This window comes from Lonchura striata, chromosome Z, assembly GCF_046129695.1.
Source record: "Lonchura striata isolate bLonStr1 chromosome Z, bLonStr1.mat, whole genome shotgun sequence".
NCBI classification, from domain to species: Eukaryota; Metazoa; Chordata; class Aves; order Passeriformes; family Estrildidae; genus Lonchura; species Lonchura striata.
In genome coordinates, this window is record NC_134642.1 from 59,949,305 (window position 1) to 59,970,040 (window position 20,736).

At 41.6% G+C, this 20,736-nt stretch overlaps 1 protein-coding gene and 1 long non-coding RNA gene across 2 annotated transcripts in view; one reads left to right on the plus strand and one right to left on the minus strand.

The window, feature by feature from the left end:
• Positions 1-5,445: 5,445 nt before the first annotated feature.
• LOC144248294 (uncharacterized) lies at positions 5,446-7,071 on the minus strand. The gene is made up of 2 exons (XR_013341675.1): positions 6,894-7,071; positions 5,446-5,964 (listed from the first exon to the last, which is right to left on the minus strand). It is a non-coding gene; the product is annotated as an uncharacterized LOC144248294 (long non-coding RNA).
• A 133-nt stretch (positions 7,072-7,204) lies between these two features.
• The window catches only part of LOC110467738 (YTH N6-methyladenosine RNA binding protein C2), a 30,571-nt gene continuing 17,039 nt past the window's right edge, over positions 7,205-20,736 (plus strand). Inside the window, exons 1-10 of the mRNA XM_021524994.3 lie at positions 7,205-7,385; positions 7,612-7,702; positions 9,889-10,085; positions 11,835-12,031; positions 12,673-12,839; positions 15,563-15,665; positions 16,868-17,024; positions 18,721-18,828; positions 19,914-20,062; positions 20,444-20,579. Coding sequence (XP_021380669.2) covers positions 7,205-7,385; positions 7,612-7,702; positions 9,889-10,085; positions 11,835-12,031; positions 12,673-12,839; positions 15,563-15,665; positions 16,868-17,024; positions 18,721-18,828; positions 19,914-20,062; positions 20,444-20,579 — 1,486 coding nt within the window. The remainder of the gene's footprint in view (positions 7,386-7,611; positions 7,703-9,888; positions 10,086-11,834; positions 12,032-12,672; positions 12,840-15,562; positions 15,666-16,867; positions 17,025-18,720; positions 18,829-19,913; positions 20,063-20,443; positions 20,580-20,736) is intronic.

The window sequence follows — 20,736 nt, forward strand, 5'->3', positions numbered from 1 at the left end:
ATGCCTATCATTCCTGCCCATTTACTGCATGGCTAACATCAACCAGCAAATTGTAGGGCTCACTGAAGGAAGAACGATTTTTTAGTGGGGAAAAGATGCCGAGGAACAAATGGCCCATATGTGTTTGCATGACACTGGAGCAGTGTTGATGTTGGCAATATGGCAGGGACACGTCCTGTGCACGGGGCAGTGCCCACGTCCTGTGCATGGCCGGGGGGCCCCTGGGGCAGCCCTCACAGTGTGGGTGCACTCATGCCTGTTCTCTCCACTCCCACCAGCTGCCAGGTAAGCCCTTCTCTTGACAAAGTTCTCTGTCCACCACGGAGCTCCTGGTGCCTTTGCAAAAAACCACTCCCTTTGGCTTGTGGGACACTTGCCAGGTCAGATTCTTCCGTGGATGTGGGTTTGAAATCTGTGTCATGCCCACGCTGGATGTGTGCTGCATAGTAGTACTGTGTTTTTCAGTCATTTGCTGCACTCTCATTTTTGGCCTGCAGGAGCTGAGTGAATTGATCCTGGTTTTCCTGAGCTTAGTCTTTTCTTTTCTGGGCCATACAGCTCACTGAACCACAAACTCCACGTCTGCTGCGGACAGCTGCACGCACCAAACTGGCAAACGATCCAAAGTGCAGGTTCTGTGGAATTCTCCTCTGTCATTTTGTTCTAGACTTCCTCCTAAGGTGCCTCATTGCCTCAGGTGCCAGTCTCAGGGGTAACAGGAGAAGGCCGCAGGTCAAGAACAGGAGTTCAGCCAATGGCCACAGGAAGCAGAGGAATTTGCAAGGCAGGTGACTGCTGGAGATGATGTAGATCTGCCAAGCTGCCTGCTCTTGTCTTGCTGCTGAAACTCTGAACTTCAGTGCTCTTGAGAACACCACTTGGGCCTAAGTCCCACTGGAATCAGCATTTCTTAAAGGGATTGGCATTTGCTGAGGAACGGCTTACACTGCTTATCCTCCTGGCAGTTAAGTGGGGCCATGTGTTAGGAAGGAGGAAGCTGAGTGAGTCTGTGGAGTTTCCTGGGAGGAACAAAGCCCTGTGACAGCAAGCAGCATTCCCAGGCTGCTCTCAGGGGGAAAATCCCAGCAAGCTGATGACACCTGGATAAAGGGCTGAATACAATGGTGAGCTACGTTGGCCTGCAATAGCAAGGTCCTGGACCTGAAGGAAAGGGGCACGTAGTGTCCCGATGTCCTGTTTCTGCATCTTTCTGGGAACCAGAGGAATCCTGCCTCTGCCTGTCAGGAACTCAGCATGGCAACTAATACTTCCTTTCTGGTTTGCCTTTTGTCTTCTTCTCTTTTGGACAGCATTGCTTGGTAACATCAGCTGAGCCTGGCCGCAGCCTGGCTGACTGGACCCTGTCAGCAAAGGCACTGCAGGAAGCCTGGAGAGGAGGCACCCGTGCTTGGGGAGGCTTTGTGCCCAGCCAGCTCAGGGCAGGGCTGTGGAATCAAAACGCCCAAATCCTGCACTGCATGGGAGGATTCCCTTCCGGGCCAGCCTGCGCTTCAGCTGTGCTTTGCCCGGGCGCTGTCCATTGCCCTGGCGCTGTGCGTTGGGGCCGGACGGTGCCGTCGGTGCCTTCGCGGAGATTCCGCAGCTGCCCGAAGCTCTCTCCGTCAGAGAGCGGCCCCGCCCCAGCGCCCCCGGGGCTGCCCCGCCCGCCCTGCAGGGGCGCTCCCTTCCTCTGGCGCCGCCCAGCGGCAGCCGCCCCTCCCTGCGGGCGCTGAGGCGCGGTCGGGCCCTGCTGCTCGTCCTGTCCCTCGGGTTCCTTCTTTCCCAAGAGCAAAGGGGATGTGCACGGAAGCGTTTTCCAGCTGTTTCCCTCTGCTTTACTTTGTCTCCCCTGAAGGTGGTCCTAGTGCGTCCATAATGGCTGGCACAGGAAAAGGCCCATTTGTTCCCACCAGCTGTCATTACTGCCTCAAAAGTACCTCCCAGCTCTGGAAGAAGAAAACAGCCCGTGGCACAGTGCTGCCATCGCTGCCCAGCAGGTGCTCTCTGGCAGAGCAGCAGCAGCAGCAGCAGGGCTTGCCTTGGCACCATCTGGGAAGACAGAAGCCTCTATAAAACATCGGTGTCCACACCAGGAGTAATAAAGGAATCACAGTTTATTTTCAAATTTTCCATTTCAGAGGCTCTAATCATATAAAAGTGAGATCTTCAGACAGAAGACTGCTTTCTTATTGCAGCCATGGTAGAATATCTCTTTCAGAAGCATACATAGTACAGTCTAATTGGGTCTCAGTAAACCGTTTGACATTTGTTTTAAAGACTTAGATTTCAATTTCTTTTAAAATTTATTACTTCCCCTTAGGGCAGCTGGGGATGGAGCTCAGGAGAAATAAGGTTCTAAATTACTCCCTGTCCCTCAGGCTGCTGCCTGTCTGCAGAGCACCAGAGCAGCAGCAGAACCTCCTCTGGGCTCGCTCTCTTCCTCCAGAGGCTAAAGGGGAGGTGTCCTGTCAAAGGACGACAAACCTGCATGTCCGGGGCCTGAGCACCCTGCAGCAAGAAGTGGCAGCTTTGGTTGGTGCAGTGCAAAGCTTTGGTGCACTGCAGAGCTGCAAGTTTCTGAGCAGGCCGCACTTGCCCTTTGTGGCTGAAGATGCTGTGGCCTGGAGTCCTGCCCTGACCTAGCTCTTCAGCCCAGCCACTGACCTGTGGCAAATGGGATCTGAACTTTCACATGCAGGCATCATTTTCCTGGCACTCTCACAGGGATTGTGAACTTCCCTTGCTGTGAGAGAAGCGGTAGCACGATGCCCTTTAGTGCTACTGGTGCCAAAGTCAGCCCCTTTGTGCACACAGTCTGTGCGGGCTCCCTGCTGGCAGCAGAGGGAGAGGTGCCAAGGCACAGTTCCCAGCCTTGTGGGCTACGGAGGAGCCACTGCTCCCACTGTGGGAAGTTTCTGTCTAATAAGTGCTCTCAAGTCTTCTCCCACACCACATACATAATAAAACCCACCTGCACCCTGGGACAAATTCTCTGTTTTCAAGAGAGTTTCTTATATTTTCAAGATTCCTTCTGTTTCCCTGTTTGCATTTCAAATGGGAGAGAAATTCGTACATGGAGATGTATCATGATGAAGATTGGCTCCTGGTATGTGCAGATCTCCTGGCAAGATCAAGTGCTTTGAAACATGTTGGTTAAGTAACTGTTCTGTCATGAATAAAGACAACACAACATAAGTAAGAGAAGAGCAAATAACCTTTGGTGTCATTTGCAAGGGCACTGCAGGATAATCATTAAGAAACTTTACTGTGCAATGTGAGAAACCATGGTCACAATACCCTGATTGCAATGTTCTCTGATATGCAAGGTGTGCCACAGATGCTGCTGCTGTCTGGGGGAGCTGTGTCACTGATGCCCCACTAGTCTGAGAGCTTTCCTTCTAAGTCAGTCACTGAAATCACCAGCATCTTAGGCAGAGCAACCAGGACAGCTGTGGCTGCTGGGAAATGGTTGGAAATCTCCACATCAGTCCAGCCTTTGTCAAAGGACTGGCAGAGGAGGTCTGTAGAAACATCATTTTCTAGCTCCTAATGAGGGTGTTGGAGGAGGGCTCTGAGCAGTGTGCTGGAGTCAGTTGTGATGCAGCAGCTGCCAAGAGTCATGAGGGAAGGACTGCAGAAGGGGTCTGGAATCTCCTTTGAGAGACACAGGCCAGCTGTGTGGTAAATGACCCAGGTTTCTGCACAGGGCAGCAGCTGGAGTTGGTCTCCTGTTGTGAGAGCACTGTCTTGAAAGGTTTGCTCACATTAACAGTGTAGGTGACACATGCTGGAGTTGGTGAAGAGGCCTGAAGAGCCAGGACATCCTCTAAAGCACCACCCCCCACCACTGCAGAGGACTCTAGGAGTCTGGCAGACAGACTCCACCTGCATCCTAAGAAAAGAATGTGAGGAATAGGACTTTTCTCAAAGTGGGATTAATAAAGAGCTATGAGAAAAAAGAAAGTAAAAAAGTGAAAATAAACCCCAGGATTTTCATTGTGGTTTCCACTAGAACTGGTTTGTGTTTACTCACTGATACAGTGGCAACAAGTGCCAAGCTGAACCCTCAAAGAACTCTGGGTGCTTCTGCCAGATTTCCTTCCCTGGGACACATAGACATAACCAGCTTTTTCACAATGAGAGAGTTTTATTCAGGCCTTTCAATTCATCAGGTGATCTTGTCACACAATCAAACCCCAAGGAAGCCTAATAGGCTTTTAGCTGAAACTAAATAAAAGCAGAACTGGGTGGGAGAAGAGAACACAGGCCAGCAGCCAAAGACTTGTATCATCTGATGTGCTTTTGCAGTAGGTTTTGTGAATTTTCTGCATGTTAAATAAAGTGCAAGGATGTGTTGTTGCAATCCATCTTATCCTGTGATCTAAAGACTAATGCTGGCCACTTTGTTGTCCTCAGGGGTGCCTCATATCACTTATGTAATGCAAAAATGCAAATTGCAAACTATGTGGGTGTTCACTGTCAGTGGAATGGATGCAAAACTACATGACACAATTGCAAATCAATGTTTGCTCTTGGGGACTAAGCCTGGGTGGCTGTAGAAATACATGTCAGGAAAGGTCTTTTGTACCTGTGGGTTATGGAGCACTTAGCCATCCATTGGAATTGCTTAAAGCATAAGCAATCACTCATCTCAGTGGTCCAAAGCACCTATCAATTTTGTGATACTCTCAATTTTGTCTATTTGGGGGGTGGTAAGGCCTTTTAATTCACAACCAAAAGGCACATTATTTTCAGCTCTTCACAAGGAACATTGGTAGCTCCCAAAATGGTGCCCCAGCACGCAAGAGCTTGTTTTATTTTTAGGTAGTGGTCATGGCCTTTTAATCATACACTGCTTCTTGAAAACCATCTTCTTGACAAAATGGAAGAAAACAAAGCTCTTCTTTGCTTTTGAAGAAAACAAAACTTCAGATTATGCTTGTATTTCTTTACCCATACCCCTAATGAGCTACATTGCTGATGATATATTTCGATTTTTATACAGAAGTTCTTACTAGATGCAACAAAGTGGCTGAGGTGCATATCCTTGAGCTCTGCTCAGTGAAAACAACTGCTCACTGACAGATCACCCACTTCTTAACAGTGTGTTAATGACAAATTCTATGCTTTGCTTCTTACACATTTAGGAGATGCACAATGCGTAGGGTAAAACTGAGTTATGTAGAGAGGGGTTGTTGGCTTCCCTCCCACCCGTCTCTGTCTCTGTATGTGTATTTGAATTGTGCTCTCAGCCTGGCACATACAAAAATACCCTTACAATGCCTTCTGCACTATGCAGTCCCCTGTGCAACTTGGGAGAGACCCTAAAAACCCCTTTAAGTGTGCCATTTGCTGATCAGGCCATGCACCTGTCAGGATCTGCTTACAGAAGTAGAGTGTCGTGATGGTTTGTTAACTGATCCGTAAAGTTCAAAAAGGCAAACAGCAGGGGACTGTCAGTTTAATCACAACAAATGCACCTTTGCTTTGGTACCAACAGCAAATGCGATAGAGGGGACAGAAAAGGAAATAAAGAAGAACGAGGGGACAGGGGATTATAGCTACCACCGTCTGCAACGAGGTCCTTGATGATCCAGCCACATGGATTCGTTGTCGTCTGTGGGGGTTAACTGAAGTCTCGGTTAACTCAGGGGTCTTTTAGTCCTCTGCTGAGTGGGTGGAACAGGTACAGACAGTCCATGTTCTGAAGCAGGGCAAGTCAATTTCAGTAGTGAGCGGGACCCATTGTTTTCTTGGTCCAGCAAACACACCTGCAGGTAACACTTGGCAAACAACCTGCTTCAGTCAGGCCAGCCCTCCTGTGTTAGGATTATAGGGATCTCAGTCCTTGGGAGGGAGCTTCAATCTCCATCCATCATGGTGGTTGTGAGGCAGATGAGGGATCTTTGTGGGAGATCACCAAAATTACCCCAGAAAGTTCCTTTGGCCAAGAGGTGGGAAAATCTGTGGGTTGAGCAGATATTGTGGAGCAGGTGTAAGCACATAGAACAAGCCTCTCCTTGCCAGGTCCTAGCTAGGCCCTGCTCGAAGTGGTGGTCAATGGCAGTACAGCAAACACACCTGCAAACAATCACTTGGCAAGCATCCACCTCAGCTAGGCCAGAACTCTAATCAGGGTCTTCAGGATCTTAGTCTCTGCCATTGCGACAATCATGAGGCAAAAAGGAGGGGAACTTCAGACTGTCCCTTACAGCACCCATACTCAACATACGAGCCTAATTTCACCAACTATGTACATAATGCTGCAGGAAGGAAAAGACTGAAATAATTATAGAAGTTTACTAAAAATAGTTTGAGACTCTTGTAGTTTATGTTGAATATACTTGGGGAATTTTACCATCCATCCTTTGAATCCTTCCTGCTTCAAGGATCTCAGGTGAACTCACACAGTTCCCCATGAACTCCACAGCAGTTGGATGTTTGAAAAAGGGAGGCTGTAAAGGTGGTGGCCTAGGGTCCCAATTTGATTGCTGAACTGTTAAGAAACTGTTGGACTATATCATGACCCATTTGGTTGGGGATGTGATGTTCACTGTAAATTATCTATTCCCTTGAACAAAGACATCAGTCCACATGTGAGGGACTTTTACTATACAGTCAACTAAAATCCAGCAACCAGCCCTTCCAGCACTTCTATGCAATTGCAGAAGTGTTGGCTAACAAGCTATCAACTTACACAACAAACAACCTGACAGTCCTCATCACAGACTTTGGCACAGAGCAAGGGGTAGATTATGTTAGCCGTACTTTGCCAAGACATAAGAAGAAAGGAGAGAAATAAAGACGGGAAAGAGAGAAAGAGAAGGAAAATATTTATGACTCCGTAAAACATTCAAAACAACAAGGCTGAAGACCGCGAAATTACCACCTACACTGAACGTCCTTGAATGAAATCGCACGATTGCTGACAGGTATCAGCGCTGCTTCTTCAGTCACGGCCGACTGTGACACTACCGCGCACCGACTGCAGGACACGCTCCGAGCGGCTCGGCCGGGCCCGACCGCACCTCGGGCGCTGCTTCCGGGCGCGGGGCGGCTCCGCCTCCCGCCGCGGCCGCGCCGGCCCGATCTCCGCCCGCCGCTCCCGGCCCTGCTGCTGCTGCGGCTGCTGCTGCTGCTGCTGCGGCGGCGGGCAGCGCCCGTGCTCTCGGCGTGTGGCGGAGCCGCCGCTCGGTGCGGAGCCATGTCGCGGCCCAGGAACGGCCCGCCGCGGCAGCACGGCGCGGGCACAGCGGGCTCGGGCGCTCCTGCCGCGCCGGCCCGCGGCCGAGGCGGCAAAGGTCTGAGGGATATCCGCGTTGACGAGGAGGTGGAGATCGCGGTGAACCTGGCTCTGGAGCGGTTCCGCTATGGCGAGGACACGGGTGAGCCGCGCGGAGGGCCGCGCGGGCCGCGGGCTCTCCCGGCGGGGGCTGCCCGGGGCGGCCGCGGCCCGCGCGGTGCGGGGACGGCGCTGCCACCAACCCGCGGTGCTCGGGGAGCGGGCTGGGTCTGGGGACTGGCGGACGCCTGGCGCCGGGGTCATACGGCAGGGATACTGCCTGCTGAGGTTTTGTGCTCGGAGTTTTATTTGTTAAATTCTCTTTACAGAAATGGAATTTCCGTCTTCTTTCACTAGAACCGAAAGAGCGTTTGTTCACCGGCTTTGTCATTCTCTTGGACTGATATCAAAGAGTAAAGGGTAAATTTGACTCATATTTGTATGTATTATTTTCTCTTTTTGGTGCAAATTTATGGGATTTCGTTATCAGTATTAAAACTGTGTGTATTTTTACCTTATCCTACATGTCGTGGGCAATGGTGCTAGAGAAGAAACTTTAAAAAGTAAATATAAAATAAGTGTCTCTGTGCTTTGCTTGATGTCTGAGTAAAAAAAAAAAATATGACATACTAGTTTGTAATGCAGTTTTGAGGATTTCATGTGCATAAGAAAGATTTCTCACAAAGATCCTGTTGTTTTGTTTTGGTTTTTTTCCTGCAGTAATGTGTTTTCAAAGTTTTTGTGTAGAATCTCTTACGTTGACAGGTAAAGTGCAGCTTAGAATAGCATGTTCAAAAGAGTGCTTCTGTTGGGAAGCATAGTAGAGAATTCAAGTGCTGCTGGCAGGCAGACGGAGGTCATCATTCACCTCTACTCAGCACTGATTAGGCTACACGGCTACACCAAGAGTGTTGTGTCTGGCCAGGGCTGGGATCACCAGGAGGACAGAGACCTAGACTGGTGAGGGTTCAATGAAGGACCAACAGCCTGCTGAAGGGGATGGAGCATCTCCTCTGTGCAAAAAGGGCCAGAGTGGTAGGACTTTTCAGCCTCCAGAAGACAAGGCTCATGGGGACTCTCCACAGTGTATGTAAGTACTTGAAATGAGGATGTAAAGCAGGCAGTCATTCTTACCAGCAGCTGCTGGAGGTGGCTGTGCCTCTCCTCACAGAGGCTGCCCTGCCAGCACCTGCATACCTGCACCAGTCTTCCACCCTTGCCAGGGACAGATCACTGGGCTCTTAGGGTGACCTGTTCTTACCTTGAGAAGTTGTTGTGAAAGTGGTGATCTGTCAGTTGTAGCCCAAGCATGTTCAGTTTCAAGCACATTTACAATATTTGTTTGCACTTCGGTGTCAAGAGTTCAGTCTGAGAAGTAGATCAGTGTTATGGTCAGTGTTTTGGCTCCATTTCTGTGGGAACTCAAAATGTCTCTCAGACATTTTTAGAGGTTCCAGGCCTTGGTCAGAAGCATTCTAGACCCTGGCAGACATCTGAAAAACAACTATGATTTTGAGTTTGAGCCATGGAATGAATTACCAGCTTTGGAGGTGGAACGAGCAATCACAAAAGGTTAGATAGTATAGTATAAGTAGTTACAAAGTAGAGGGGAAATTTTTTTAGTACTGTACAGGGGGGTTTTAACACATGTACAGGGGGGTTTTCACTTTGTACATGGGGGTCAGAAGTTCTAAGATGGAGGAAAGTGGGCTGATCCTGTTCTTCCTCCTTCTTCTTCCTTACCTCCATATTCTTGGTGATGTTGGCACTCACAGATTGGTTTAGAGTAGAAAAACACTTGGCAACGTAGGTAGTAGGTATTGGGGAATAACTGTAAACATGTTATACGTAATATATCTTATAAAAGATAGCAGCAGCCCTGGGCGGGGAGAGAGACGAAGAAGACAGCAGATAGAGAGGATGTCAGGGTGTGTGTGTGCCTCTACCCAGGCCGCTGATCAAATAGCCACAGTCCAAGAACATAATCTGTTAGATAACTAGCAATAAACTGCCTTAAGACCGAACAGCCAAAGCCTGCGGAGTTTTTCTTTGGAAGCACGGGTTGGAGGAGGAATTTCACCACCACATGAGGACCCAAAGCAAGGCTGGGGTTCTCACACATTTCTACCTAATAAATCTTAAATAATGAGCATCTTGAGATCTTATAAGTTTTACTGGATTTTGTTAAGGATTGGCATACCACTAGCAGGGAGCTTTTTTGTCTGTTCTGCTCATTTGTTGATTTCTAACTTCTAAATCTTTCAAGTTTAAAGGTCAATGTGATGACATAGCTCTCAGTATTGATTGATAAAATGATTGGTAGAGCTGACTGTATTTTGGGAGACAAATGCAATGATAACTGGTGCATATTTGTCTGATGTCTGCAGTGTCTGTTCTGCACTAGCTCACATGAATAGAAGCTGCTTTTGATGGTGACTATTGCAAATGTTGCATTATGCTACTTAGGACATTATTTAGAGGATTCTCGTTATGACATTATATTTGAAAATAAGCTGAAAGCCACCTTGAAAGAATTATTTTCTAAGATCATTGCATGGAGGTAACTAGTTTGCTTATTCCTAAAATGCCTTTTTCCTTTCTCCCAGAAAAGGAGCAAATCGATACCTAACTGTAAGAAAAAAGGATGGATCAGAACTAAAATGTGCAGTAATGACTTGTGCCTTAACTCCTGGTACAAAACATGCTGTTTGCACTTTAATACGAAATTCTCCTGTCACAAATAAAGAACGGACAGAACTTCTGCCAAAGACAGAACAAGGAAATGCATATGGTGTTGAATCTGGTATGTTCAGTGTGTCTTGTGATACGGACTTGTCAATCAACACTTCTTGGAAAAACAGCCCAAACCCAAAACAAACCCCTCTATTTTCTGTCTCTTCTTCTGTCCTGACACTCCTCTTTCTAAACAAACATAATGATTTTCCCGACTTGTAATTTTTAATACAGGGTCTTTTAAAACCTGTGTCATAAGATGCTCAGGCAGTCATGTCACCCACATTGCAATGTCTCCCCTGTATCAAGGTAATTTTGATTCTTTGAGACAAATTCAGCCAGTTTTTTTTTTTTTTAATACAGTTGTGATTAATCAAATCTGTTGTGATACAGACTTGATTCCTGCAAGGTCCATGGGGTAAGATTAAAGAGACAAGTGTTGCCATCACCCTGTGTGAGAATACCCTTAAGAAAAAATAAGACTGTCTGTGTCCTTGATAAAATAAGGAATGCATGTTTTTGTTATCTAAAATAGATTCGGTCTGTAAGAGCTATTTAATAACTTGGGGCTATTATGTAAACTCCGTGATTTCTAGAGTATATAAAGTTCTTTGGAAGACAAACTTCTGATATAAGATGGGTTTTTAAAATAATGCTTTTAACGTGGTTGTTGCTTTAAAGTTATGTTTGTAAAAGTTATGCTGTGTTTCTGTGTACAAGGCTGGGTGTAGTGAACAGAGAACCTACCAGTATGCCTTGTTTAAATGGGTATTTCTGATTCATTGTGTTGTTTCTTTAAGTGCTTCCTTTGCTAGTTTTCTTTCTCAGTTCTTTAATTTGTTTAACAAGATTGTTTAGTGAACAGAGGGAAACTATAATAAGTGTACCAAAAAGCATTTTCTGAGGGACGTAGGATATAAATTTATGAACAGTGTAAAATTTATCTTTTTTTTTTTTTTGCATCTCCAGAATAGTCTTTGGCTCTTTTAATCTGTTAGTCTGTGTCTGTCTGTCTTGGTAAAACAGTGTTTAGAATTTAATACACAAATCTGTTAATAGCATTAAATAATTATATAATGCCTACCTAATTAAAAAATAGCATTGACAGTGAGCCTCTCATTCTTCTGGAAAATAATTATTAAGGAATGAAAGAGTAGCATTTAATGTACTGACGTTGAAGTAGCCTCCTCAGAAGATTTCAGGTTTTTTAGCTACTTATGCATTGCTTTCTGATAGATGACACTGCTGTGCAGCTCTTGGCTCTCAATAGATCATGTTTCAATTAGTACCTGCTAAGACAAATCTTATGGACTAGGCTTTTAGATTCTGTAAGACTGACTGAAAGGAGATCTTAAAATACAAGTAATGAGGTGAAAGAAGGCATGTGAATGACAGTAAAGTTGTCTTTTTGTTGGAAAACACAATTGTCAGTTTTGAATAACTTAGGTGTTTAACTCTGTGGTGGATTTTTGTAGCCAAACTCTTTGAGATAGGAATATATAAACAGATGCAAAGGCCAAGGCTTTTTATCTCTGATTTAATTTCTATTTATCTTTAAGCTTTTCATGCCTTTTAACTTGAGTGATATACTGTGATAATTCAGTTGTGTTTAAAATTTCTGTGAAAGTAAAAAATCCTTTGAACTATATTTATTTCAAACACCATAACAGGATGTGTTACTGTGAAAATCACTTTTAAATATGTCATGGGTTTCTCACTTTATCAGCAGGGATGCTAATAAAATCAGAAGTACATTTTTATGTGCAATTTTAACCAGTGTTTTAGTGACCTTCCTTTATAATTTATTGACTTTTCACAGGAAACAAAGAAGTGAAGACAAGTGGACGACTTAGTGATGGTATCCCCCAGGTTCCTGTGAAAAGAGGGGAATCAGATCTTGATTTCTTCAGGCAATCACTACCGGTTTTTGAAAAACAGGAAGAAATTGTTAAAATAATAAAGGACCATAAAGTTGTTTTGATTGTTGGAGAGACTGGATCTGGAAAAACTACTCAAGTACATTTTAGTGAAATAAAAAACATAACAGTATTTATACATTTATATATTATGTGAAATATGCAGTATTTCTGTAATAAGGAATTTTTGTTTGCTAGTTTTACAACTTTTGTTTTCCCATGTGATTCAGGTCCTAGTGTTCCAGATAACTTTTTTGCTTTTACAATACTAAGCCAGCAGATACATGTTTAAAGCATAAATTACTCTGCACAGTTATCTGATGGATATCAGTTTGTCTTTAAAATAATTATATAATATTGAAGGAAAAGTAGTTACAGTTTTGTATACACTTTTTTTCTGAAGCTAGTTCTTAGTATCCAAAGTATTATTGTGTTACAATGGAAGATAGTGTACAGGGTTTTTTACATAGATTTCCCTGAAGCAGGAGAGAGAAGCTTCAACTTTTGGGTGGTTGGTTGGGTTTTGTTGTTGTTGTGTTTTGTTTGAAAGAGATTAATCTCAATAGACAAAATTGATTTTTGTGGCCTTTTTTGCCACTTCAGGTACATTTGCAATGATAACTCTATTGTGAGTAATCTTAAAACGTATGTGATACTGAGGTGTAGTTAAATTGTTTCATTGTGATTAAAAAGTTACAAGTCTATCAAACTAAAAAGTAAATTTAAACCACTTCTTTACAGATCCCCCAGTTTATTCTTGATGACTGTCACAAGAATCGAACTCCCTGCCGTATACTTTGCACTCAGCCAAGACGTTTGGCAGCAGTTGCTGTGGCTGAAAGAGTGGCAGCAGAAAGAAGAGAAAAGATTGGCCAGACAGTTGGTTATCAGATCCGATTAGAATGCAGGTACTGATGACATTTCTTAAAGTCAGTTGATCTGGTATTGGTCTTTTGTCTTGGTTATTTAAACTGCAGTGTATTTGGGATGCAGCCCAGTAAAATATCACTGTGTAAAGTATAAGTAGGATGTGTTATTTTGGGTAATGAATGTTTAATAGTTGAAAAGGATAGTTTTTCTTCTGTGTTATGCAGTTTCTTGCAGTGAGTTGTTCTATAGAACTGAACTGCCAAGAGCTTTCTCTTGATTTCTTCTAGGGAGTATGTTTGTGGATGTCTTTGTCCTCTCTACTTTTAACATTGATAAATCCAAAAGTTCTGCAAGATTTGAAAATAGCTAGGAAGACAAACATGCTGTGAGAGAAGCTATGTGGAGAGAGTTTATTGGAAAGTGAACAATGATGATGAGCATTAACAATCTACTTTGAGTTACATTTGCGCTGTTTCATCTTTTATGTTTAAAGCAAAAGCGGAAATTCTAGGTGACCTGAGGAATTTGCTCCTAAAATGGAGCAGGGATGGATGAAAGTCTGTAGATTGTGTGTGGTTTCTACAATCTTCGAATTGTGTAAATAGTGGGATTTTCAGGAATGGGGAGCAGCTGGGATACAAGTGAGAGGAAGATGGCAAAAGGTATGGCTGGTTATGTTGCTTATATGGATGAAGATAATACATTTCTAATGAAAATGAATGAACTTGAACAACAAAGCCCAGTTAAAGAATTTTGTTATGCATACCGAGGGCTAGAAGAGCATTAGAAGAGTAAGTAAAGATAAATTGCAAGTAAGGTGGAATATGTGGAAGAATTCCACATATATGGAAGAATTCTGCTGAATGAAGAAAAATAAAGTATAGGTCAGATGGAAGAATTACTGGAAGCAGTGCAGAAGAGCTTAAGAGTTCACTTGAGAAAGAGCAAAAGGGGGAGATGGCACTGTTTCTGTCTTGGCAAAAAGTGTTGGATGGAAGTGTTTGCAGTAACACAGAAACCTATTTTTTTATGTTTTAGTGTCTGTTAGTAGGGATGATTGCTAGAAGGTTGATGAAAAAGAAGAGATTAAAAAAGTAAAGCACTTAAATCTGGTATGTGTTCCATTAATTCAACATATAGGAGTATTTTTGAAGTGAAAAAAGAATTCCAAGCTTGAAGTAGAGACATATGTATGTGTGTTCCTTTGTTTAGTACTCTACAGTCTTTTGTGGAAGTTTTCAGTACTTAAAGTGTCGATGTTGGAGGAAGTAATTGCTGTTTTTAGTTGCACAGGCAGTAGATACTTTTAAAGAATTTTAGATTCTTGAAAAATCAAAGCATTTGAAAAGGTTCAGCTTATTTCTTTGTGATTCAGTCAAGTATAGTGTAATGGGTTTGTATGGCAAAGTTTTGGTAGTGAGAGGGATGTGTTTTGTGAGGAGGAAGCTTCCCACATGTCTGATAAAGCCTCTGGCAGCTAGCTGTAAGAGATGCCAGCCTCTAGCCGAGCCCATCAACAACAGTTAGTGTGACTCTGGAGCAGCATATTTGAAAAGAAAATCTGTGTGGCATTACAAAGAGAGGATTGCGAGTATTTGAGAGGAATAGTTCTGCAAACAGCGAGGTCAGTGCCAAAGGAGTGTCAGGAAGTGCTCCAGGTGCCAGAGCAGAGATCCCCCTGCAGCCCGTGGTGAAGACTGTGGTGAGGGAGGATGTTCCCCTGCAGCCCATGCAAGTCCACCTGCAGCCTGTGGAGGACCCTAATACCAGAGCAGGTGCTTGCCCAAAGGAGGTTGGGACCCTGTGGGAAGCCTGTGCTGGAGAAGGCTCCTGACAGGACATGTGGCCCCAAAGAGAGTGGAGTTTTTGCTGGAGCAGTTTTGCTGGTGGGATTTGTGAACCCATGAGGGTCCCACAGTGGAGCAGTCTGTTCCTGAAGGACTGCACCACATGGGAGGGACCTACAGTGGAGCAATTTGTGAAGAATGTGAGAAATCCCCTGTGTGAGGAGGAAGGAGCAGCAGAGACAAGATGTGGTGATTTGAACACAGCCTCCATTCCATGTCCCCCTGTGCGCTGAGGGGTAGAGTTAGAGAAAAATGGAAATTAAACCTGGGAAGAAGGGCAGGATGGGGGGAGGTGTTTTAACATTTGATTCTATTTCTCATCCTACTTGGATTTAATTGGTAATACACTAAATCAGGTTGCGCAAGTCAAGTCTGTTTTACCCATGATGGTAACTGGTGAGTGATCTCTCCCTGTCCTTGCCTTGACCCTTCGGCCTTTTGTTGAATTCCTTCTCCCCTATCTGGCTGAGGAGGAGAGGGATAGAGCAGCCTGGGTGGGTGCCTGGCATTCAGCCAAGGTCAACCTACCACATGTAGACACAGACTATATCTGGGAGAATTGTAACCTGTTTTTTCAAGGCAGTCCACACTGAATTTTTTAGTAAATTAATACAACATGGTGAGGTTCTTAAGATTCTTGTTTCACTTGCTTACTAATTTAGAAAAAAATTAATCTCTCCTTGTTAATTAATTGCTTGTCTGAAGTTTTTGAGCATTAGCACTACGAATCCTTAGGAGCTCTTAGGGAAAAAGCATAGTTTATAAGCAAGTAGTATGTGTGAGCTCTTTGATGACAGAACTGATTCCACTTCTGGTGAGGAGCCGTTCAGTCTTTAATTTTCAGTAAATAGTGGCAAGCTAGGAGCATTTAAGTGGTGAAAAAAGCTGAAGCATCTTTGTTCACTATTGACTAGGGTTTCTCCAAAGACACTGGTAACCTTTTGTACTAATGGCATACTGCTTCGCACACTGATGGCAGGAGACAGCACCCTATCAACCGTGACACATGTTATTGTGGTAAGGATCTTGTATTTTGTGTGAGATGCAACATATGTATTGTTTCTTAAGTGGAAGATGAGACCCTAGTTTTCTGTATTAATCTGATGGATATTTAAGGTGTTTTTGTTGAGTTAGAATCTGAATTAACTTTAAAAAGTTAGTGATTTTTAAAATTGTAATATGCATATTTTTCTGGGGTTTGTTGTTTTCTTTTTTTCTTGTAAAAGCATCTATATTAGGTTTTTGTTAACAGTTAATTTTGGAATTGTGATGTGATTGTGGAGGGCAGAGGTCAAAATTTTTCTGAATTTCCTGTCAGCAGAAAAACCTTAGGAAGGCTTACATAGGTATGGTTCAATGCAAGTGTGTCAGAATTTCAGTTATCATGTACTTGATTTTGCAGTACCAAGTTTGCAGTCCCTTTGTTTGCCCAATGTTTTCAACATAAAATGTAGTCTAATTTCTAGCAAATTATTTGTGTTCATGTATGATTATTGAACTTCCTATTGTGGAATTTGATAAGTCAGTGGAACCAGAATGTTTACTGCAAGTTCTCCACTGCTGGAAAAGGAAAAAAAACATGGTAACTTTAGGTGCCTCTCTGTTTACCAAGGAGGAAAAAAAACAGAAGAATTGTTTGTGCATTCTTGAGTTCAGCCTAGAAATCTTGTTCTTAATTCGTACATTCAGAATATAAAACTAAACAAAAGATAGGCAAAGACAATTAATCAGATATGTGCCTTAATGTTAAGCTTTGCTCATGATTTAATGGATCTAATAAATACATTTTTTTTTCATTATGTGGTATCATACAGTTTTTAATTCTTATCAGTTGTGAAAGGTAATTTTATTGAAATGAAATTTGCTGGATTTGCAGTTTGTGGCTTTATTTTTAAAATGTGGTTCAAGTGCAAGAATTAGAGAAGTTATAGATGTTCACTTTGATCTCTGAAATTTAGGTCTATGTTGGGTTATGCATTACAGCGCAGTCTGCTCTGATACCATTACAAAACTTCTTAAAGTATTTTTTTTTACTTTTGGATAGTTTTAAAAAAAATCCTTCTTAAGCTAAACTTAAACATTTTAATACCTCTGCAGTGCACCACCAAATTACATGTTTTAATTTGAAAAAAAATCATGTTTGTGGAAGGTTATGATCTTCGATCTGTGGTGTTTACATGTTCTTTTTTGTTTGTTTGTTTTTCTTTCCATTCGTACAGGATGAAGTACATGAGAGGGATAGGTTCAGTGACTTCTTACTAATCAAACTGAGAGATGTGTTGCAAAGCCAAACTAATTTAAAACTAATTATTTCTAGTGCTGCTCTAGATGCAGATCTCTTTATTAGATATTTTGGATGTTGCCCAGTAATACACAGTAAGTACTCAAGTAAACTTAAATCTCAGTTTACTTGCCCTGAGACTCATAGATCTTAACTGAACTGTATCAAACCATTCTGAGTAAAGGCACGTGATAAATTCACTTACAGTTACCAGCAGTAGTTGTTCCTTGTTTAGTTATGTTTGTTATTTCTTAACTATTTGCATCTACCCCAGAGGGAATTGTTTTTATGAGTGGATATTCTGTAAATGCAGGGATGTCCTGGCCCCTTCCATGTTCAATTCAAGGAGGAAAATGCTGGTCTGCATAGTGATACAGGCCCTAGGATTTACAGGAGTGTGATACCTATTAGTATATTCCAGTATACTCTAGTTCTGGCTTCAGAGATAGCTAATAGTTAGAGGATAAAACTCAGATAACTCTGTTCATTTCAGAAATGCAGTCCTAGGCAAATCGGCATTTATGTTTTAAGTATATGATTCTTCACTTTGTTTAAAATTCTCTGCATGTCATTGGTTAATTTTAGGGAGTTATTTTTTCTTATTTACACATAAAAATGTTAATTTCTGATATTCAGTTTTAAATTGTTGCCTAGGAAAATAAGGCTTGTGGCTTGTTTTATATCTAGCAGTATTTTTTGGAGGAGAAAAACCTCATTGTAATTTTTGTGTGGCTTTCCAGTTTATTTTTTTTGCAGCTTCTCATCCTTTTAGATCAATAGATTTATTTTGGAAATTCTGGCTATTGTCTCTTTCTTCAGTTTACTGCATACTGGACTTCACAATTGAAAATATGCTTTTTCCAATTTTGCTAATTTAAGAATTAAAAACTAATATAATGAAAAAGGTTTGATTCTTCAGCAGTAGCTGACACAATCCTGACCATAGAAGCCAACATTTTTTAGTTGTGGGTTTCTTTTGAGCACAGTGTTTGTCATTACTTTTAGAAGCTTCTAAAACTATGTAAACTGTATCTTGTTCTTTCTGAAGGAAAGATAAGTGCTAGGTGATCTGAACTTAGTTGTGTTAAGTGCTAAGTTGTGCTGAGGAACCAAAAATAGATAAAAAATTATTCTTATGTAGAAACATAATTTAATATTCATAAATAAGGTCTAGAAAACAGTGATGTTAGAAGAGAAATCAGGGTAAGTTCTTAGGAAAGAAAGACTATGGGAAGTAGTAAAGAAAGCCAAAATTGGCTGCAGTAATTGAGGACATTGAGAGGAGTCCATCTCCTCATACACTTCTCATGAAAGGAGGTGGTTGAGTACAGACATGGCAGTCTGCTCATGGGATCTTACGCTAAAACTCTGTTAATTGCTCTTGTATTGAGTAATTCAGGTGGCTTACGCAGTGAATTCTTTTTTGTGCACCTAAACAAAAGTGACTTATTTTCTTCTTCTCATTTGATAAAATTGCAGTAAATAACAGTCAATCTTCTATCTCTTGCTATTAATACTTAATACAATGGAAGAGCTTAATGGAAAACAAGGTATGCACCTGGCATTTCCTTTTTTGATTTTTTTTTTTTTTGTGGCCCAATCGCTTGAAGAAGATAAACTCAAGTGAAGGTACTCTTAACAAGACTTTCCAAAGAATATAGTCATTCATTAAATCAGGCCCTAATCATGTTTAATTCACTTTTCTGTCTATAAAAACTATTTTTAAGAACTGATGTTCTTAAAGCAAAGCTTGGGAATATCTAATTTTTCATTAATTATTTCTACTTTTAGTCCAAGGAAGATCTTTTGAAGTTAAAGAGATGTTTTTGGAGGACATTTTACGAAGTACTGGGTATACAAACAAAGAGATGGTAAAGTACAAAAAAGAGAAGCAGAAAGGTTGGTGGACTTGCTAATTGCTCTCGCTTGACAATGAGTCTCACTGATTGATTGAACATCAAGTAAAATGATTCTCTGCTAAAATTCTACAAGACAGATTTTTAAATGAGACATGATTAGATGACAGCACGTATCTTTAAAACTCTCTGTTTACATTCTTGATGTAAATTATGATTAAAAAAATTATTTTTGCTTTCAGTAGTTATATTCTTACTTCTTTCAGTTGATAAATGTTATATTTTTAAAATAAAATTATTATGAGGTAGAATTACATACATGTGTGGGCTTTGCCTAAATGAACACTATAAGATACAATATGCTGACAAATTTAAGTGCAGCCATTAGAGAAGGCAGGATTTTGTACATCTTGCACAGAAGTGTTTTTTACTATTAACATTTTTAAGTACATTCTATAGACATAGATGCATTTAACATATTTAGGTCAAGGAGTAGTAACACACTTGAACCAAATATAGGAGGTTCTTTTCAATTGATTAAATATTGGGGTATATTGATCACAGTATTTGAAAAATTTTCCTGACAGCTGAAAGTAATTATTCTCATAAGCATTAAAAATAATTTTAAAAAGGCCAAGTCCAAAGCTGTAACATACAATCCTAACTAAAGATTTATCCTGGTGCTCAGCTCTGATCCCTGTGGGCAGAAAAGCTCAGTTGGGACACTGATGGCTTTTACTGTTTCTTTCACTGGTACACAAAAAGTTATTACATGCAAGAATTATATCACTGCTCATTAGCATTTCACATCTGGAGAAAGATCTGGATTGAGAATTATGTAGAAGTTACTTATTAATCTCATTTGAATACAGCAAGTTACAGGCTTAATGGGGTTAAGCAACCAAGTGGTATTTCTTGCCTTGTTCTTATAGTAGATTTTTGCAATGGTGCACTTTGGGTGCCCTTAATCATGGAATTTGTATTGAACTGGTTACAATGTTCTATATTAAATAAGAGATCAAATAGTTTTAACTTTGTGATTAGATACAGCTATTTTTTTAAGACTGAAATTAATGGATAATTAGGATGATGGTAAAACTTTTTTTGTAAATCCTTTATGCATTGTAGAAGAAAAACAGCAAAGCACTCTTACTGAGTGGTGTTCTGCTCGAGAAAATAATAGTAAGCTGGAACCTGAGAGACCAAGATTTGTCCCAAGGGCAACTGAAGAGTGTAGTCTGTTGGGTGATGATGGTGACACGGTATTTAATCAACTGGTAAGTTTTTCCTCTTGTTGGGTGATGTGTTTAAATGTGCTTTAAAGACTGTTTTCCAAAGATACTATTCCTGTAGAATTTCTTGAAGGATATTAGCTTATTTTATAGATGATTTTTTTTTAAATTATCAAAAACTACTCTAGCCAAAGTGTGCTTTTCACTCTACAATGGTTTTACACAACTTTTGTTCAGTTTAAATGGTCAACCTATCATTGCTTAAAGTACTTGCAGGATGCAATAAATGCTTTAACTGGTACTTGAATGCTGGATTTCTTATTGTTAGTTGGAAAAGCAATTGTTCCAGTTTTTCCTGTGTAATATATGAGAATAAAGGTAAATCTTGGAAGACATCTATCTTCCAATACTGTTTTTTCTCTTCAGACTGAAAAAGATGCAAATTGCCTTGAACTATGGTTAATAAAAGAAATGGATTCTTGTCTTTCTGACATCTGGTTACATAAAGACATTGATGCCTTTGCTCAGGTGTTCCATCTCATTTTAACTGAAAATGTCAGTGGTAAGTAACTTCATTTTTATAATAAATAACATCTTATTACAGAAGGGAAAAAAAACTATAACAAAATGACTTTAGTTGCCTGTGGATGCCTTATCTCCAGTTTCAAATGTTGTTAGGTTTGAATTCTGATGCCTATTGGAAGAGTGGATAGAATCAG